The sequence below is a fragment of the Phoxinus phoxinus genome (genome assembly GCF_949152265.1).
Source record: "Phoxinus phoxinus genome assembly, chromosome: 5".
NCBI classification, from domain to species: domain Eukaryota; kingdom Metazoa; phylum Chordata; class Actinopteri; order Cypriniformes; family Leuciscidae; genus Phoxinus; species Phoxinus phoxinus.
The window spans coordinates 19,921,248-19,937,805 of record NC_136880.1 but is presented as its reverse complement, the minus strand read 5'-3'; the positions used below and the strand labels follow the sequence as shown (position 1 = coordinate 19,937,805).

The window sequence follows — 16,558 nt, the reverse complement described above, 5'->3', positions numbered from 1 at the left end:
CTGCAAAATCGCGCCCTCTAGTGACGACAGCGTTCAGTCAAAGCAAAACGATCTGTGTTTTCTTTCTTGTCTGTATTATTTAATTGGTTATTTTATATTTTTCTGCTTAACTGAAATATATCAATCACTCTGCACTGTTCGTATATAATAATTTCTTGTACAGTCTTTTCATCATGGAAATAAATAGGTGGAGAGCATCTGTAAAGGTAGAGATCATAGATATTATATAGAGACTAGATGCCCTATTGGCCGCTGGGCACCGAGAAATACGGCGGCCATCTTAAACCGGTCGTACTCCTAGTTTCGTTGCTTAGCAGCAGTCAGATTCCAGAGCACTGTGGAGCATTTTCCTGTTCTAATCGGCGGACCATCGCAATATAGGGCCCGGGATTACTTTTCACAAGTAATTTTTAACATTACCGTACTTTTGGTTTTATTTTGTGAATAGAATATTACCAGATAATTGAGAAGGAGCAAGGATCTTTGATATTACTGTACAGAAATCGTAGCCAGCTAACGTTAGCTAGGCTGTGTTTACTGCATCACTCGACATGGAGAGGTTGGGTAAAGTAATAATTATAAGAGCTTCTCGGTTATCAGATAAGCATTCAACGGCCCTGTAGTATACATATATACATATAGGTTATTTGTGTTTGCCCACGTGATATCAGGAAGCAATCTATGTAAGTTAATAACTTTAACTTACCTGTGTAACGTTAACTTTAATACACACATGACGGCGATGCGCAAATCGAGTGTGTGTGAGTGTGTGAGAGAGAGTAAGTGTATGTATATGTGTGTGTGTGTGTCACATCATTATTGTTTCTTCAACTTATTAAAATATCTTACTTTACTGAAACTATCTGTTTCTGCTTCTTTATCATATTTATAGTGTATGATTTATAAAATACCTTATATCCTACATCACATATTTAGATTTTGGACGTCTGGTCACTTTATATCTGATATCAGAATATTATATTACTGTTAAGCCTACTATGAATATTAAAATATGCCGAACCATGTGTCCTGTATCATAGCTACATGAATGACATTTGCAGAAAAAAACCCCGCGTGAAAATCAGTTCGGTATTCAGTGAGGTATGATTAATTAAATGCGCTGACAGCTCATTGCACCTGCCATACAGAATACACTGAGTGGAGCGGGTGACCGGTTTAAGATGGCGGCCCCACGGCTCGACCGCGCTAATAGGCAGTCGCGGTCGATAGGGCGTCTATCTATATGATGTCTATGGTAGAGATGCTCCGCAGCCCGAGCTGTGATGACGCATTTCAGGCGCGACATTAAAAGGGGCTTGATTATATAAATAAATAAATTACGAAGTATAAAATATAAAATTCTTGTAGTGAATAAAATACAAATAAATGACAAAAGTTACATCTTTTTAAATAATTAAATAACATACAAAGATTATATTATTATTATTACAAGTATATTACAAGTATTGTGAATCTTTTTACAAGTATTATGATCGGATTCAATGAGATTCAATATTCTATGTTTTTCTTTTTTACGTTTTTATTTCACATTCATAAATGGAAATCAGAATAGAAAGCAAATGTAACACAACATTTTTATTTTTTGTCAATGGTTGGCACGTTGTCTTGTAATGTGTCTCAAAACCTAGTGAGCTGCCTATATAGGATACTACATAGACGGCGTTTTAAGGCATTAATAGGCGCGCTCCGAGTCTAAATTAGCACGCAGATATGAAGGTTGCTAGGTTTGAGACACGGCCATTGTATAGAGCTGGTAAGTCCCGCCCCCTCCGTAAAACCCCGCTGGACCTCAAAGTTGAAAAACCGTCAATGCAAGTGAATGGGAGAAAATAATTATTTTCTGGTCCCGTTCGAATTGTGCCATGAATGTGAACATATGTTGTCTGTGAATTTTTTATATAATCTTTCATGTTACAAGTTTGACAGTATATGGTATGATTCGTCGGCTAGCAGTTGTGGAAAAGACATAACGAGAAAGACTACATGTCGCCTATGTGACGTCACCGCATAAAGTTGACTTACCCGTGGTTTTCGCCAACCTCAACGATTTTGTCCTCTCCCTGAAAGAAGGCTGTGAAGTGCACCAAAGACACAGCCATGTCTAGCGGGATCCGTGAGCTAGAGCCGTGTGCTAGTGGTGTTGATTTTTCAAACGCGTCGAAAGCAGCGAAGAGTTGTAGTCCACAAAGTGCTCTCACACAAAGTCTACCCGTATCAAACTTCTACCCGCTAAATTGTCACATTCTTCACACGAAAGATTATATAAAAAATTCACAGACAACATATGTTCACATTCATGGCACAATTCGAACGGGACCAGAAAATAATTATTTTCTCCCATTCACTTGCATTGACGCTTTTTCAACTTTGAGGTCCAGCGGGGTTTTACGGAGGGGCGGGACTTACCAGCTCTATTGAGCTCAGTCAGGAATCCTCGCTCCTCTCCTCATCATTGAGTCTGATTTTAAGGGAGGAGCTGTAACTCTCGGGAAGATCTAACGTTAGCAACTTTGGCTGAGGATAACAGCAGGTAACGTTAGAGAGCTTTCGGACTGATTAAACATTTTCCCGCAGGATTTTGAGGTATTTGTTTATGCAGAGAAAGAGTTTGTGTGTAGAGGGATGTATGTAGCATCGGGCTAACTGATCTTCGTCTAGCCTACCCCTCCCTTCTTCATCATATGTGTGTGTGTGATTTAAAGGTTGTGGTCGTCAGTGATGTAGTATGGGTGTGATGGAGCAGTTCAATATGAACTTTATTGGCTGGATACGAGTGTATTTTGAGGAGGTTTTCGTCGCCCTGGCTAACGTTAACTGGCTAACAGGATTAAAGCTTCTAGTGAACTGATCCCCATAAAGCTGACAAAACAAAAATAACGCACACAATCTCAACGGTTTGAAGAACCGAGACTTTAAAATATACAGTGGTTAATTCAAATGTGAGAAGCTAAGTTAATGTAGAAGTGTACTGAGATGTACATTACCTCAAGTTGGACTTAATAATATCATCACTACTCTTTATTTGGTTACACTTTATTCTAAGGTGTCATTGTTACAGAGTAATTATATATTTAAGTATTGAGTAATATTAAGTAACTACATGTAATTATTACTGTAGGATTAGGATTTGTTTGAGGGTTAGTTGCATGTAATTATGAATAATTTACTGTTATTTCTATGGTAAGTAGTACATGTAACAAAGACTTAAGTGTTACCCTTTATTTTTTACTTTGCACAAAACCAGTATAAACGTGATTGTATATATGTATGTAACACACACCCACCCAAACATTTTTTTTGTTTTTTACATTTTCAAAAAACATCAAATAGGAAAAAGTTGTTTTCCTACTTGGGGACCAAAAATAAAGGTTTTAGGATATTGCCATCTTTGTGGGGACATTTGGTTATGTTGTCCCCATAATTTAGGGTTTACCAGAACACACACACACACACACACACGCAACATATTCATGTGCCATGGTATTTACATGGTACTCTTAAAAATAACCTTGGTATTATATTTGCACAAAGCAAACCATGCGTCTACTAACAGACTAGTGAGTGTTGACGCTCTGTGCTCATAGTGTAATGTTAACCTCTGTGATCTGTCTTTAGGACTGAAGGACGGTTAATTATGGATCCAGCATCTCTTCCAGAACAACTGTCCGTTGTTAATGAACAGGTGCTGAACTCCTCGGGCAGAGCAGTGACCGCAGCCGTGTGTCTGCGCCGCTTCCTCTGTTACGGCTCTGAGAGCGCCACATACAGCACTAAAGCGTGTCCTCTGGGTATGGAGAACGCCCTGTCCCTGATGCAGTTCATCGAGGGTGGACGAGGCTGTGAGGTGGTGGAGGAGATCAGACGCCTGAATCTGGAGGGCCGCGCGGTCCGTCCCAACCCCAGCCTCTTCGCCCTGGCTGTCTGCTCACAGCATGCGGACTGCAAGACCAGGCAGGCCGCCTTACGGGCGCTGAAGGAACTGTGTCGTGCGCCCGTGCAGCTCTTCACATTTGTACAGTATAAGAAGGAGCTGAAAGAGGGCTCCGGGATGTGGGGACGGGCTCTGCGGAGGGCCGTGACTGATTGGTACAACAGCCAGGACGGTATGAGCCTGGCGCGGGCCGTGACCAAGTGCAAGCACAGGGCAGGCTGGTCCCACCAGGACCTTCTCAGGCTGTCCCACATGAAGCCAACCAATGACGGTGAGTGCTTGCAAAATGGTTCAGTAGCACCTCACTGCAGTACATGAGATCCAGGGGGCGGAGTTGGATCCAGATCTAAGGGGTGGAGATTGATAGGTTTAGGGGTGGGTTTAGGGACCAGGAGGTGGAGATGGGTAGGTTTAGGTATATGTAAGGCGGGAGGAGTTGGATCCAACTAAATGTGTTATAGTAAACTGCAAAAATGCTTCTTGTGTCAAAAGTCACACGAGGACAGAAGAGTACCGTATGTGTTCTTGTTCTCTACAGCTGTTGCTCTTGTTTGCAAATACATCACACAAGGATGGAAAGGGGTTCAGGAAGCGTATGGCGATAAAGAGATCTCTGATGATCTGCAGAAGGTTTTTGGATATCTGGAAGCTGTGGAGAAAGCCAAACACTCGACGGATGATGAACAGGAGCTCATTCATCTTATTGAGGAGCAGAGGCTGGAAAAAGAGCAGGTTCTGACCAACCACCTGAAGTCCAAAGAGGTCTGAACCACATTTCATTTTGATAAAGAATGATATATAAAACATGTTAGTTGCATTTTATTGGTATCAACTACTCAAATTTTGGTGTTGTGAGCGGTGTTGGGGAAAGTTACTTGCAGTAATAAAATAAAAAACAAATGTGATGTTTAACTAAAGTCATTTTCTCTTATTAGTATGGTTGAATTGGATCATATAAGGTCAGCAGCGAAGACATTGGTTAATAAAGTGAGATTAAATGCATAAAGTATATCAGTCTTATTTAACATATTTAGCTATAGCAGGTTTGCGTGATATTCTGAGTTTGTTTCACAGTTTTTATTCATTTTGAGCAATACGGAATGTGTTTTTGTGCAAGTGAGATGAGTAAATGCTCACATTTAGTCTAGAACTACAATATCCATCATGTGTTCGCAGTGCACCTGGTTTCTCTCAACATGGAGACAGGAGATCTGTCAGTCAATAGATGGGGAAGAAAAGTAACTCAATTATTTTGTTAAAAATGTAAAAGTAATGCATTACTTTACTAGTTACTTGAAAAAAGTAATCTGATTAAGTTATCCCCAACACTGGTTGAGACAGCCCTAGTTTGAGCATAGAAAGTCAAAGTATAAAGTAATATTAAAGATAAACTACAGAAAATAAACTTTTTTTTTCTCTCTCTGATTTTTCTGTAAATGCAGTTTGCTTGGCAGTGAATGCACATGACGAGCACTCGTGAGGCTGAAAGGTCTTCTTCATTTTTGATAACAAAGTTGTTATTGGTTGCTTTCAGGTATGGAAAGCATTGATAAAAGAGATGCCAGTGGTTGTTTTATTGAAGCATTTGGGTAAGTTGACAGCAGACAAGGTTCTGGCACCAGGAAGTCCGGATGTTGCAGCTGTTTGTGAAAGGATTCAGGATGAGACCGCACTGAAAAAGGTCAGGTTACAACAACAACAACATCATTTTAAGACAATAGCACCATCCAGTAATGCTCCTCACTTCAGTTATTTTGAAATCTTATAATTGATTCTATGTATAGCATTGGGGCCCTTAAAAAGTCTTTGTATTATATAGCAAAAATATATAAAACTATGTGGCACCTGCAAACAAATCAGAACTAAGTATTCGGAGCCATTTTCCAATGACTTTGAATTAACTGGTGTTTTGGTGATTTTTAGTGGATGTATGAAGTCAGCAAGTTCTCACAGGTGTCCTAACAGAGTAACCACAGGTGTAGTTCATCACATTAACTATAAACATTATAGTAATAATATATTTATTGTTTTATAATCATTAACCCAACAAACTTATATTTGTGAAATGGTTTGCTCAAAGTGTTATCTTTCTTTAAAATAAATTGTTTTTCTTTGTTATTTTGTTGTAATAAAAATAATAATATTAAATAATATGTTTAACGTCTAATTTAGTGACATACACACTAGAGCTGCACGATTCTGGATTAATTGAGGATCACGTTTTGTGTGATAAACAAGATCACGATTCTTCCATGATTCTGAATGGACTAGACTAAATAAAATATTATAACATGTACATTTATTAGAGGTTCTGACAAAATGTTAGTTGCTTTAATTTAAATGTAAAACCTTATATATATATATACACACACACATTTGGTTTAAATGAATGATTCAATGACTAACTCATAAATACTTAATTTGTTTCAGCGTTTTTGAACGGATCTCTTGAATTAATGATTCAATGACTTTGGCTGCGTTTAACTCCTCTCCATTTTATCGCAGTACTTATATGATAATCTTCATTATTGTAAGATATAAATCAAAATAAATAATATGTGGTTGAAAAGACTCAAACGCAGATTTGAATGTTCAGGTGTGAGCTTATCAAAGGTTTCATAGACACAGCAGAATCGTTGTCATTTAGGAATGAGATCGCGTGGGTGTTTGAATCGAGATCTTTTAAACGATTAATCGTGCAGCTCTAATTCATACATTTGAAATTAAATATAAAAAGTCAAAATACTTCAATATAATAAAATATACAAATTTTGCATGTTAATTTTCAACGCGTGTGCCATTTCAGGCAAAAACACAGCCGTTCAGCGTTCTTGTGGCATCTGAAAACTATAAGAGAGGTCATGGGAAGCGTAGCAAACTGAAATGGGAGCCGGACAGAGACATTGTCCAAGCCCTGGACTGCGCCTTCTGCAAAACTATTTCGGTGAGTGACGCCTTGACGTAAGCTGTGTAACGCATTTGTTTTCAAGATACTGTCAGAATCACATTGTGATGTTAAAGGGATAGTTCACCCAAAAATGAAAATTTTGTCATCATTTACTCAAATTGTTCCAAACCTGTATGAGTTTCTTTCCTCAGCTGAACACAAAGGAAGATATTTTGAAGAATGTTGGTAACCAAACAGTTGATGAACCCCATTGACTTCCATAGTATGGAAATAAAATACTATGGATGTTGGATACCCATATTCTTCAAAATATCTTTGTGTTCAAGAGAAGAAAGAAACTCATACAGGTTGGGAACAACTTGAGGGTGAGTAAATGATGGCAGAATTTTCATTTTTGGGTGAACTATCCCTTTAACCTGCGACTCTTTATGTCTCCAGACCGTGGAGCCCACAGGCAAGCGTTTTTTGGTGGCAGTTGATGTCAGTTCTTCTCTGAGCAGCGTGACTCACGGCAGCTCCATCAGCACTGTGGCAGTAGCAGCGGCAATGTGCATGGTAAGACTACACCACTCCAAACTGTGTTCTAGAAACACAGTGACGTCTGTCAAGAGCATTTTAAGCTAATGTTTTGTCCTTGGAGAAAGCGTGTGTGGCTTCTGAGGTCCGCCCCGCACATATTTCACATTCCTTGCATATTCCTTTTCTGACGGGACACTCTAGTCTTGTAAACATCAATGAATTGACTCTCCAGTGCACTGCTCTCATATGCGAATAATGTTAAGAAACACTTTAAGAAGAGTGAAATGTTGATTATATCCAACCAAGAACTTACAAACCCAATTAAATAGTTTTGAGGCTGTCTGTATGCTAGCTCACTTCTAAAAGTGGACAAAATTAACATTTAGCATATGCACCTTTAACCCTGTAAAGAAGGATGACATATGAAATAATAATCAGTAAAAATATGTATATATATTAAATGTAACATATTAAATGAACGTTTAAGACCAAATATAGAAATAATTCTAAAAATAAATGTTTCACGTGCAAAATTGATACATCAGGCTTTAATGGCTCATATTGTATGATATAGGAGATTGAGAATATGGAGCTCATACTCTACGAAAAAAAAAAGTTTCTAATTCTAGTTTTTAATGGCCAAAAATTAAGATGTAATTCTGAAAGCTTGTAAATCAATGAGATCTGTATAACTGTATAGCTGACTACTTGCATAAAATGCATATAGATATCAGTTGTGACTCGATATTTGTCTATAAGTTGTCTAAGTAAGACGATATTTAAATGTTTAGTTTTATGATCAAAGCTCTGTATGTTTTAATTGTGGGGTGTAAAACATATATTGTAATACATTACAATTATGAGTGACAGATAAGCGTTTCTGACGCATCATATTTAATACTCATATTTTAACATGAGTTTTCTTTGAGTGGTGTATGGATAATCAAGTAAACCTAAGTTGCTTAAGTCCAGTATATGTTCATCTTGAAATATTGCTAACAATATAAAAGTTATTATTCTTCACTTTATAAAAATCAGTAAAGATTTCACAGCAAAGAGGAACTTGAAGCACTACCTGAAGGTGGTCATTAAAATGATTTATACTTTATAAAAAAAGTATAAAATATGAGCTTAGAATAAAAAAATAAAAAATTGAACCTGGTTGCCTTAAAATTGGAGTTCATTGAAATTTAAAATGTTAGTTAATACAACGAAGGAGATTGTTTTAATAAATACAGACTCAAAATATGATGTTATCTGAACCATATTATCTACATTGATTTGACAAAAGATAAAATGTGATAAGATACTGTATCATAATTTATTGATTTTTTTTACAGTGTACCGAATCTATTTAATGGTCCTCTTTTTATTTGCAGGTATTTGCACAAACGGAGCTAAACACACAGATTGTGGTTTTCTCTGAAGGAAGTGTTCTTCCCTGTACTGTCTCTTCTGATATGACGCTTGTGCAAGTAGCAGCGCAGCTCATCCAGGTAAGAAGATCTTGAGAAAACATTTCATGCTATATAATGAATGATTACATCTACTACATCTGTAATCATAATCTACATGTGACTTCTCTCCAGACTCCTGGTGGAAGTACAGACTGTGCCTTACCCATCACTTGGGCCTCAGAGAACGAGAAAACTGTGGACGTCTTCATCATTTTCACCAATAATCAAACCCTTGGGAGGGAAAATCCAGCAGACACACTGAAGACGTATAGACAAGTGAGTGCAACTTGAAAGGGAAGCAATGTGTAGAATCAATGTGTTTTTAGCCTATTACACTGTTATATTTTTTGCTGTCTGTAATATGTTTAATAAGGCTCTCGATTTAACACAAATTTAGTGCAATTAATAAAATGTTTTATGTTTGTTTTGTATTTTAATATAATTTAAAATGTCATTTATTCATGTGATCAAAGCTGTATTTTCACATGATCCTTCAGAAATAATTCTAATATGATGATTTGCTGCTTAATATTTTTGTGGAAAAAGAACTGCATTTATCTGAAATATAAATCTTTTGTAACATTATAAATGTCTTTGCTGTCAGTTTTGATAAATTCAATGCATCCTTGCTAAATAAGTGTTAATTTCTTTTAAATAATGAAAACTATGTCTGACCCCCATTCTGTATACAATTGATCCTTCGCTAAGCCCCGCCCTCCTTAGTTACTGTTGCTACGCCTGACAAGCTTTCGCACCTGGCACGTCTATGACAGTGTGTATACACCGGTGTCAGACATTCCCAAGGAGATAATTAGTAATTTTTGTCGAAAAGAGAATAATTTCATCAAAATTGAAGCTAAAGCCTATAGGTCCCAGCGCAAGCAGCAGCCGCCTCATACGCTGACCATTCAAATGGGAAACACACAAATTGAGGAACAGCTATGTTCATGCACAGCAGAGTAAGTGAAATTTGGAAATAATCGAATAATTATAAATCAAACGGGTAACGTTAGGCCGTCAATTAAAGGGGTGGTTAAGTATGATTTCACTTTTCTAACTTTAGTTAGTGTGTAATGTTGCTGTTTGAGCATAAACAACATCTGCAAAGTTACAACGCTCAAAGTTCACAGCAAAGCAAGATGTTTGCTTTTAAAGAAAAGGACTACAACAAATGGCTGGTAGGAACTACACGACATTCCTCTGGGGTTAGTGCATCAGTGTACCTAAAATGTACATAAACCCGTGTGTTCCCGGGGTCCATGTTGAGAAGAGGAAAAGTTGTTTGTATAAGAGTACATTTGTGAGTCAGAGTCAAACTTTAGCATCCATCTTTTCATATGCAATAGAAAGTCAAACTGTGTGCATCACACAACAGTTCCTATACGAGCGATTTATAGATTACCATGACAGAATATGCTAATTGAAGATAGTTAACTCTACATCAGCAACATCAATTCGTTGTCACTCCTTCTTGAGTCTCTCCATCTTTGTCTGACTCCGTTTTTTTAACATTAAAGACAGAACAGTTTCTGTCATTGAGGTAATCGCAGCTGCACACACACACACACACACACACACAGTTTTTCATTTCTATCCTTGTGAGGACATTCCATAGGCGTAATGGTTTTTATACTGTACAAACTGTATATTCTATCCCCTTACACTGCCCCTATCCCTAAACCTACCCATCACAGGAGACATTCTGCATTTTTACATTTTCAAAAATATATAATTTAGTATGTTTATTAACCCATTCCCCTCATGGGGACCGCTGGCTGGTCCCCACAATGGAGGTGATCTCAGGTTTTACTGTCCTTGTGGGGACATTCGGTTCCCACAATGTATAATAAACCAAGCCACACACACACACACACACACACACGAGTTCTTGAAACCCCGCCCTCTGCAGCAGCTCATTTGCATTTAAAGGGCCAGGCACAAAACTGTGTGTTTTTGCAAACCCTCAAAAAGTGACAATTTTACATTTTATCCAAAGCGACTTACATTGCATTATCCTATACATTTATACATAGGTATGTGCAATCCCCTGAGATCGAACCCACAACCTTGCGTTGTTAACGAAATGCTCTTACCACTGAGCTACAGGAAATTTTAACATCCTATATAAAAATATATGTTGGGTATTTTGTGCCAATACTTCACATACACACTCTGGGGACATCAGAGATTTATTTTACATCTTGTGAAAAGGGCATTTTACCCCTTTAACAAAATGCTGAAATAATATTTTAAAGTATGTCAGTGAGCCTCCTCTTGCCTTTAATCGTCTTATTTTACATTCAGATATATGCATTATTAACAAAGAACCGTCATTATTTCCAAGCAATAGGTGTTTTTATAAATCCTGTCGAGATTAGTTGTGAATGGGGCGTCCCACACTGCTTAATCCACGCCAGCATTTCTCCTCTTGGCTTTTAGGTCCAAAACTTTTAGGATACCGGGTATCAGATTTGCACAATCCATTCGCACAACGCTTCGGCATGTTTACCTCGCTCGAAAGCTTGCCAGACCTCTCGCACCTAGTTATGGTTGCTAAGCCACGATTGGCCTGTGGCGGTTTTCGGGCGTGGCTTAGCGAAGGGGCAATTACGGTAATCTACAATTAGATGAATTGGCTTATCATGTGATAATTACATTTTTAAATCAATTGACAGTCCTTCTTTTGGCATGGTTTTCTTAGATTTGGCAATAGCGATAGGATGTTCTTCATTTTAAAGAGAAAATGTCATGTTTGTGTTTTCTTTTCTTTTTTTTAGAAAACTGGTTTATTTTCCAAACTGATTGTGTGTGGAATGATTGCCAACTCGCTGTCCATCGCTGACCCTGAAGACCGTGGCATGCTGGACATCTGCGGCTTTGACTCGCAAGCAGTCGACGTCATCCGTAACTTCGCACTTGATGTCATTTAAAATCTTTTGGTTTTGTAGCATGCAGACAGTTTTCTGAACGACAACAAGACATTGATGCACCCCACATCAACATGCAAAAAAGAAGACAGTTTTTGCACATTAATTCGATAATCACGTCGTTTGTCTTTACAGTCTGGAATCAAGTCCAAGTGTAATTCAATATCCAGCAGGCTGGATTAGTTCAAGGGAAAATCAGAAGCAAATGAAGTAACTGATCTACATTCAGTAGAACTGTTTTTTTAAAAACCTGGTCTAATTAAATGTTTGCTTCTTCCCAACAAGAGCATAATTGAAGTACATGTCTTTTACACAGTTTTCTTTTTTTTTTTAGTTATAAGTTCATGTATGTCACTGACCTTCATTGGAAGTAATGTTCTATTTTTTAGAGGCCTTGCTCATTGTGTAGTCTGCATTCATGATTTGTTCTGTGTAATGAGTTGTTATATAATTATAATATTACACTTTGAGCTGAAAGTGCACAGATAGCTCTTCCACTAAAATCTGTGAGAAATATGAAGCGAAATACATTTGCAAGTTCATTGAATTGAAAATTTGATGTTCTCAGAAACCATGTAGGCTATGTTTACACGACAATGATGTACTAAAAATAGGAACGTTTTTCCTTTGCGTTTTTCGTGTACAGACGACAACATTGTCAAAATGGTCCCCGTTCATACGGATCCTCGGAAACGATTAATAACGTTTTATTGTGCTGCAAGGCCAGTAGTTGGCGATGTCACTTTGTAAAGAAATACTACGCACCTATAAACGCATAATACGCATGTGCATGACATCACTGTTTTCACAAATTCGCATTTTATTTTATGCAGAGATGATAATGGTTTAATTTTCAAAAACTTGCACTTTGAAAGCGGTTTTCAAAAGTTTCCGTTTTCAGACGCCTGTTACTTGTTGGTCATGTTTAATGTTAAAATACCTCTTGTTTTGTGGTCCAGTAACTTGATATTTGATACATGAACGCAAATAACTTCTTATGGTTGAAGAAAGGCTTGACACTTCAGTCTATTTAAGACTTAACTTAATAATTTACAGTTTACTCTGTGGTGCACTTTTAATCTTAATACACACACACACACACACACACACACACACACACACACACACACACACACACACACACACACACACACACACACACACACACACACACACACACCAACTTTTAGAGAAAAGAGGTATATGCATTGAAGGCTAGAGCTTGTAAATGGATCTTGCTTCTAGATTCATATGTGTGTAGAAAGTTGCTCTTTGTACCTCTTAAGGTCAAATCAAGGTTTTAAGTTTTCTAACGCTGCTAGGATAATAATTGTGTAAAGGAACTGTAGGCACAAACTAACAAACACTAAAATGTCTTTAGACAATTTTCTACCTGTTACTTCTGAGATGCAAAACTGAATGTACCTTTTGTTCTATTTGTGTATTAGTTCTATAAGTTAATTTAGATGTAAACCTCTTGAAGTATGGGATAAATAAGTATGACAAATAATGAAAGACTTTGGATGTTAAAAATTGAGGATACAAATTGAAATTCTTTTGCAATGCTTTTATTGAATTTGTTGATGTAGTAACTGATAGCAAGTTACCAAAGTTTATTTATAATTTCTTTGTTTGTATTGTTCAATACATTTATTTCATAAGGTGACCTTATAGTGTTTCTTAGCACAACACTATAAAATAATAGAAAACTTAATGTATTTTAGTCTTTAAAGCCAACATTGCTGTTTAAGTTGATACTACACATTTCCTCTTGCCAATTAGATTCTGTCTAAAAAGGAGATTTTTTTCTTTCTTTTAATAACACATTAATTCTAAATTAATAAAGAGCCTTTTGAGAGTAATTTGTTTGTGATACTCCTTAATTCTATCCGAAATGTTACTATTCAGACCATTTCATTTAACATCATGTTATTGTTATTGTCTAGCAAACTGAATGTATATTATTAGTAGCAGATACTGTGTTAGTTGCTACTGTCAATAGTATTTTTTATTGTTTTTTAGAAAACATGATAGGCTAAAAGAAACTAAATATAGAATAGAAGACAATTAAGGTCTGAACTACTAAAGAAAGACTTGACAGTGTTTTCCCCAACGACATTACAAACAACCAAAATCACCAGAGATAGCCAGAGATACAATGAATAAAGCAGACAGTCTTCCTGGCTATACAAAATAAAAAGGCTATAGACTCAAAGTTGTTAAGGTCTTTCTGAAGTTATGTGAAATTGAGTTTGTATTCATATAATAAAATCCTAAAATGCATTTCTTTTCTTTTTTTGTAACGTCTATGACTGAATTAATAGCTTACAGTTAATACTTGACAGAGGCTCGATTTAGATGCCCCGGGTTTGCCTGATCTGTGCATGCGATTCTTGAATACTTTTTAATACCTCCTATTCGCCTGTGAATAATCCATTTACTGAATCAGCCTATATGCTTCCTATTGCGGTTGAAGTTCAACAAATAAGATGATCAAGCTTATAAATGCTTTAATTTGACATAGGCACTATTCGCAGCAGTCCTGTGCTGAGAAGTTGCGGGGTCTTAAATAAAACACTCGTAATGAGGAGGCGCGATCATGGCGGACGTGTTGAGTGTTCTTCGCCAGTACAATATCCAGAAAAAGGAGATCGTTGCGAAAGGAGATGAAGTTATTTTCGGAGAATTCTCCTGGCCAAAAAATGTCAAGACTAACTATGTCATTTGGGGGTATGTGTGCGCTTGTTCTGCTCAGTTTTCCGTTTTGTTTTGAGCTGAGCTGCTTTAGCTGCTAATGCGCTACTGATGGACTCGTGTGGAGAAACTCGTGTTGTGTTAAACTGTTAATGGAAAGGAGAAGGCGTACTGTATCTGTAAGCTAGTGTAAATGCATATATAGATAGCGGTAGATTATAACTAATGTTTTGGCTGTTCCTTAATAACGTTACTCACTGAGTAGTTTTCCTAGACAACATCGTAGGCTTCACTGATGCTGCGCGACAACTTCTCGTTTGTTAACGTTACTGTTCAACCATTGTCATTTAGTCTGAGTGAGAGTTTAAAACTTTGTAAACAATCACTCATCATTAACTTGGTATTACGAAATAGGATCTAAAAATTGCAAATTATGTTTTTTGTGCATGCTATACCTTGAAGTAACATGTAAATAACATGGATCATGGATATTTTGAGACGTAACTTAATGTCTCAAAGTAACGTTACTAGAATATTTCCATCTAATCACTGTAACGTTACCATGGAACCACCACAATTATTTTTTGTAAGGGTTTTCTGTTATTGTTCACGTAGTGCAAAACAGCTGACCATGTTATGTTAGTGAAGCCACCTGATCTCATGTGATGTGTCATATCTAGGGTTCATACAAGGTTGTTGCGTTTTGTAACGTATTTAGGTGGAGATATGTGTGTATCATAATGAAAGGGTAAAAAATGACAGGCTTGCAGGTTCAGTTAGTTCTTCCCTTTTTTTTTGTCTAGTAAATTTAGGTGTCACCACAGAGCACTTGTCAAAGATCTGTTACTTGTCGTGTACAGTAGGGGTAGAATTTTTTTAAATAAAGAAAATAATAATCATCATAACCTTATAATCCCACTTTTCATTTAAATTATCCTGATGTTATAAAGCAAAAAATGCTAAAGACTTTAACCTTGTTTCATGTATGTATAAATAAATATGTATATGACATGCAATTTAATGTCATTACAGAACTGGAAAAGAGGGACAGCCTAAAGAGTATTACACTCTTGACTCCATTCTTTTCCTGCTCAACAATGTGCATCTTCCTCATCCGTCCTATGTGCGGAGAGCTGCAGTAAGTAAAAATTATTTATACCATCGATTTTTAATCTTTTAGATGCCAAGGACCCTCATATGTGATCATTTTCATGCAAGAGACTCCATATCCTAAAGTGTAGATTTGAATTGAAGCTTCGTTCACTGCCTATACATATTCTACATTATAAAAGAAAAACATGGACACAGTGTTCACATTTTGCATAGTTGATTGGAAAGTAAAAGGTAAAGCTGTTTCTCTGATTGCAGACAGAGAACATCCCTGTTGTAAGACGACCCGACAGAAAAGACTTGCTATCCTATCTCAATGGAGAAAGCTGTAAGTGTGATGAGAAATCGCAGACGTTACCGTATTCAACTCACTACTAAAGCAACAGTAGTAATTAAAGTGACATTTAATTTAATTTGACAGCGTCATCAACGAGTATCGACAGAAGTGCGCCCATTGAGATTGGTCTACAAAGGCCGACACAAGGTGTGTGGATTTTTCTTTACTTTTGAGCATGTTCTTGTCAATGAAAAAAATCAGCATGCTTAATAGGCCATAATTAGGATGTTTGTTACAGGGCATGTGATAAAAGTCTGAAACATAGTTTGAATTTTGAAGTTGAAGTTTTGTCTTTAAAGATATGAAGTAGTCAAAAGTAATCAATCACCCATTTACTGGCATTCATTTACAATTGTTTTAACAGTTAAAAGGGCAGCGGATGAAGCGTCGTCAGAGGCTAAAAAACCTCGGGTTGAGGTGAGAAACATTTAAACACGTATTTCGTGACTTTCCATTTACAATCGTTACTTGCCTTTATATTGCTGAAAAGCAGAGCTCTACGATGTACGATTCTAATTTCTGATTTCTGCATGTGATTCTCAGGATGAAGAGCGCGTGCGTCTGGATAAGGAGCGTCTGGCGGCTCGTCTCGAGGGTCACAAGGAAAGCATTGTGCAGACGGATCAGATCAGGTATGATCAAACTGATCAAGTG

The 16,558-nt window shown here is 37.0% G+C and overlaps 2 protein-coding genes across 4 annotated transcripts in view; both read left to right on the top strand.

Moving 5' to 3' along the window:
* The first annotated feature begins 2,390 nt into the window (after positions 1-2,390).
* ro60 (Ro60, Y RNA binding protein) lies at positions 2,391-14,045 on the top strand. 3 transcript variants are annotated; one of them, XM_079614234.1, is made up of 9 exons: positions 2,391-2,551; positions 3,637-4,223; positions 4,491-4,714; positions 5,487-5,633; positions 6,759-6,896; positions 7,299-7,415; positions 8,759-8,875; positions 8,969-9,112; positions 11,614-14,045. In XM_079614234.1, the coding sequence occupies exons 2-9, from the start codon at positions 3,656-3,658 to the stop codon at positions 11,764-11,766; spliced, it is 1,608 nt and encodes a 535-aa protein (XP_079470360.1). In that variant the 5' UTR covers positions 2,391-2,551; positions 3,637-3,655; the 3' UTR covers positions 11,767-14,045. The 3 variants fall into 3 exon arrangements, with proteins under 3 accessions (XP_079470360.1, XP_079470361.1, XP_079470362.1); XM_079614235.1 differs by having other exon boundaries at positions 2,452-2,604; positions 11,614-14,039; XM_079614236.1 differs by having other exon boundaries at positions 2,458-2,499; positions 11,614-14,039.
* A 41-nt stretch (positions 14,046-14,086) lies between these two features.
* The window catches only part of cdc73 (cell division cycle 73, Paf1/RNA polymerase II complex component, homolog), a 42,411-nt gene continuing 39,939 nt past the window's right edge, over positions 14,087-16,558 (top strand). Inside the window, exons 1-6 of the mRNA XM_079614237.1 lie at positions 14,087-14,493; positions 15,490-15,595; positions 15,826-15,895; positions 15,989-16,051; positions 16,269-16,321; positions 16,448-16,536. Coding sequence (XP_079470363.1) covers positions 14,363-14,493; positions 15,490-15,595; positions 15,826-15,895; positions 15,989-16,051; positions 16,269-16,321; positions 16,448-16,536 — 512 coding nt within the window. The 5' untranslated portion in view covers positions 14,087-14,362. The remainder of the gene's footprint in view (positions 14,494-15,489; positions 15,596-15,825; positions 15,896-15,988; positions 16,052-16,268; positions 16,322-16,447; positions 16,537-16,558) is intronic.

Excerpts from the sequence above, each read along its gene's own strand:
- ro60 (XM_079614234.1), top strand. The coding sequence starts at position 3,656 with ATGGATCCAGCATCTCTTCCAGAACAACTGTCCGTTGTTAATGAACAG. Across the intron at positions 4,715-5,486 it reads ACCACCTGAAGTCCAAAGAG|GTATGGAAAGCATTGATAAA; the intron begins GTCTGAACCACA and ends GGTTGCTTTCAG. Across the intron at positions 9,113-11,613 it reads CACTGAAGACGTATAGACAA|AAAACTGGTTTATTTTCCAA; the intron begins GTGAGTGCAACT and ends TCTTTTTTTTAG.